General features: G+C 28.8%; 1 protein-coding gene across 1 annotated transcript; it reads right to left on the reverse strand.

The window, feature by feature from the left end:
• Positions 1-993: 993 nt before the first annotated feature.
• LOC106691257 (uncharacterized) lies at positions 994-2,274 on the reverse strand. Its single transcript, XM_014436971.2, has 3 exons — positions 2,167-2,274; positions 1,404-1,507; positions 994-1,281 (listed from the first exon to the last, which is right to left on the reverse strand). Exons 1-3 carry the CDS (start codon positions 2,234-2,236, stop codon positions 1,105-1,107), a joined length of 351 nt encoding a protein of 116 aa, XP_014292457.1. The 5' UTR covers positions 2,237-2,274; the 3' UTR covers positions 994-1,104.
• Positions 2,275-3,099: the final 825 nt, after the last annotated feature.

Genomic DNA, 3,099 nt, shown 5'->3' on the forward strand with positions numbered 1-3,099 from the left:
TATCTTATTCATTTTATACATTTCTTTGAAATTGTATAACCAAAAAAAAAAGTGTTTGCTTTTATAAACTGACAAAATATGAAATTCATTTTAAATATTTTTGCTGCATGAGTTGAACACTTTGCCAACTTGTGTTAGTTAATATAATGATAAAAGTCAAAATGTACGTAACGATTCTAAATAAAATTATTCATGTCTCTTTCCCACCCAGATCTATTTTATTTGTTATACAGTTCAATTTTTAGCTGTTTAGTCGCAAACACACTCAAATTAATTGTTTTTAATTAAATTAAATAATCATTAAGCAACTTCATTAACATGAAGTTAATTAACGGTCATTGCGTTCCTTAATATGAATTTTTTACTCAAAACATTGCATTTTCGAGTTATATGCTAGAACTATACTAAGGAGTGTATAATTTTCCTGGCCTCATAACTTTGACTTAGAACTTTAACGATGGGTTTGTGTCTCAACTATGTGTGTATTAATTGAGTCACATTAGTTCTTATGTGCTCATGACGTAGGATATAGCAAGGTTTCAAATAAATCAAATAAATAAGTGTTTGCAACATGTAAGTTATAACTTATTATTATTATTTAACCTAACTATATCCTTTATTAATATTATATTGTTATCGATATAACTAGAGCAATTATCATAGTAGTGTCTAAACACACACAAAAAAAAAATTATAACTATTAAATAACAAATAGGAAAAGATATTGGATAATATATATATATATATATATATATTGGAAAAGGATAAGGAATTTAACGAATGAATATCTTAGGACACATCAACTAAAAAATAGTTAAAAATAAATCATTAAAATCTTATTCTCCCTTTAAAATAAGACTTAAAAAATTTTTTCAGTAGCTTTCCCAAAAATGGTCAATTCTGATTAACGATATTCTTATTATTTATGAACCACGACACGAGAAGAAAGTATAGATTTAGACATTAAAGAGGAGTAAGGAACATCAAATAAAATTTTGCTCAAGATAAAATAATTTTTATTTTAATACATGTAAATAATAATGATATTTTGTGCTTTAAAGTAAAATATATGATAATTAAAAAAAAAATATGACATCTAATAGCTTATGCTACAGGATTAGGGGTAACTACTCCAAAAGTGTGCATAATCTGCCTGATCTGTGGGATATGCTGGACGTGTCCTGGTACGACGAGGCACTGTTCTGCACCGTTGGCCAGAGGATTGCTCTGGCAGGAGAAGACTGGGCTAAGGCAGCAAGGTTGTCCACCGTTTGGAGAGCACTGTAATACAAAATTATCAGTATTTATTTATTAGTAATTATTTTAAAATATAATAAAAATATGGTAATAAAATCGTTTAAAAGATGTACAAAAAAATGTAACATTATTAAAAAAACATTTACAGGATTTCCGTTCATTATGCAGTTGGAGGTGACAATGGAGGATGGGTTGATCTGTTCAAAGGCCAAGAACTGCTGAATCCCTTGCATCGTGTTGAGGTTGATACCTAGCAAGGAAATTTAATGTATAGCTTGAAAATAATACTATCTATAATTTGTAAATTAAATATAAACTGTGGAAGTTTTCTTTCAAAATTATATTAATAATAATAATAATAATAAAATAACTTGAGAATTTAATTCCAAAACATTAAAAATAATGTCAATGAAGGTTAATTTTCTTGTTCGTAATTTGCAGAGAGACAAAAAATGATATAAACTGTGGAAGTTTTCTTTCAAAATTATATTAATAATAATAATAATAATAAAATAACTTGAGAATTTAATTCCAAAACATTAAAAATAATGTCAATGAAGGTTAATTTTCTTGTTCGTAATTTGCAGAGAGACAAAAAATGTGCTATTGAAAATTACAGAATATATTGTTAATTTTCTTGATTTCGTTCATTAGTATAACTTTCCGAAATCATATGACAAGTAATATGTATAATGGAACAACGTATAATGAAAAGATATTTTTGAGTATTAGTAAACAGACATTTTTAGATTTTTTTTTCTTTTCTTTTAAGTACAATTATATCAATGTTTTGTGACTAACTATACTAAATACTATATACTATACTATACTGAGAAAATACAAAAGTATCACCGTCGTGGACTTATCTGGATAGGTTTTTTTTATTACAACAGTTAATTAGATACGTACCTGATCCACTACCGGTCTGAGCAGAAACCACGCCAACGAGGGCAACAAAAAGAGCGAAGTATTTCATCATGTTGTAGCTTTCGTTCGCTTCTTAGCTTTGATACTTTACTAAGGATGCTTGCAACGTTATATATCTTTCATGTGAAGTGTAAAATACGACCTTCGATAGTGAATATTTGCTACACTTCGGATGAGTCATAGAATACGTCATTTAGTGCATGAAACCTTGCAAATCTTTGCTCCTGCATATACATCAAACTGACGTGACGTCTAAATGTGTGGAGAGCTAATTAAGTATCAGCTTGCAACGATGCAACGCTTCAGAAGATCACTTATGATCAGATAATGGGGTTTCCTTTAGTGAATTATAAAAATTATATATTACTGATCCGAAGTACACTAAGGCGTGTACCATGGTACATCCTGTTCTAGTACCACTAATTTCATATCAACAAACGCTGTTTTTTTTTTTTTTTTCGTAAACTGTTTTGTATTAAAATTCTCAAGACAAACATTGTGCGTAGAAATAATTGTGTTACTGGGCCCTGTTTCATGATGCAACAAAATATTATTAATCTATAAATAGAAGTATACAAAATACGAATTAGGTACAAGCACTAATAATTTTTGTTTCACGGTGGAAATCACAATTAATTATATTATGTGAGATAAAATGTAAAATAGTATAAATCTGCATGGCACAATTAGTGAAATTGTACAACGTACAAAATACAATACTGATTGTATTAATTTGTACTTTATTATGAAACAGGGCCCAGGAGAAACTCTGTCAATTGTTATACTAAAACAAAAAAATTGAAGGTAAGTTGAGATCCTTAAAACAACAGCTCCTTTGCCCGCCTCCTTGTTTCCTACAACTCACTTGTAGACTGGACTACCAGTCGTCCATTATCTCTACCATTGATTCTGATC

This window comes from Halyomorpha halys, unplaced genomic scaffold (genome assembly GCF_000696795.3).
Source record: "Halyomorpha halys isolate HHAL.00 unplaced genomic scaffold, Hhal_1.1 Scaffold2195.1, whole genome shotgun sequence".
In the NCBI taxonomy this organism is placed as follows: Eukaryota; Metazoa; Arthropoda; class Insecta; order Hemiptera; family Pentatomidae; genus Halyomorpha; species Halyomorpha halys.

Bases quoted from the DNA above. Each gene is read 5' to 3' on its own strand.
- LOC106691257 (XM_014436971.2), bottom strand. From the start codon at position 2,236: ATGATGAAATACTTCGCTCTTTTTGTTGCCCTCGTTGGCGTGGTTTCT. The intron at 1,508-2,166 runs GTACGTATCTAA...TTTCCTTGCTAG, and splicing joins TCAGACCGGTAGTGGATCAG to GTATCAACCTCAACACGATG. The intron at 1,282-1,403 runs GTAAATGTTTTT...TTTGTATTACAG, and splicing joins GCATAATGAACGGAAATCCT to TGCTCTCCAAACGGTGGACA.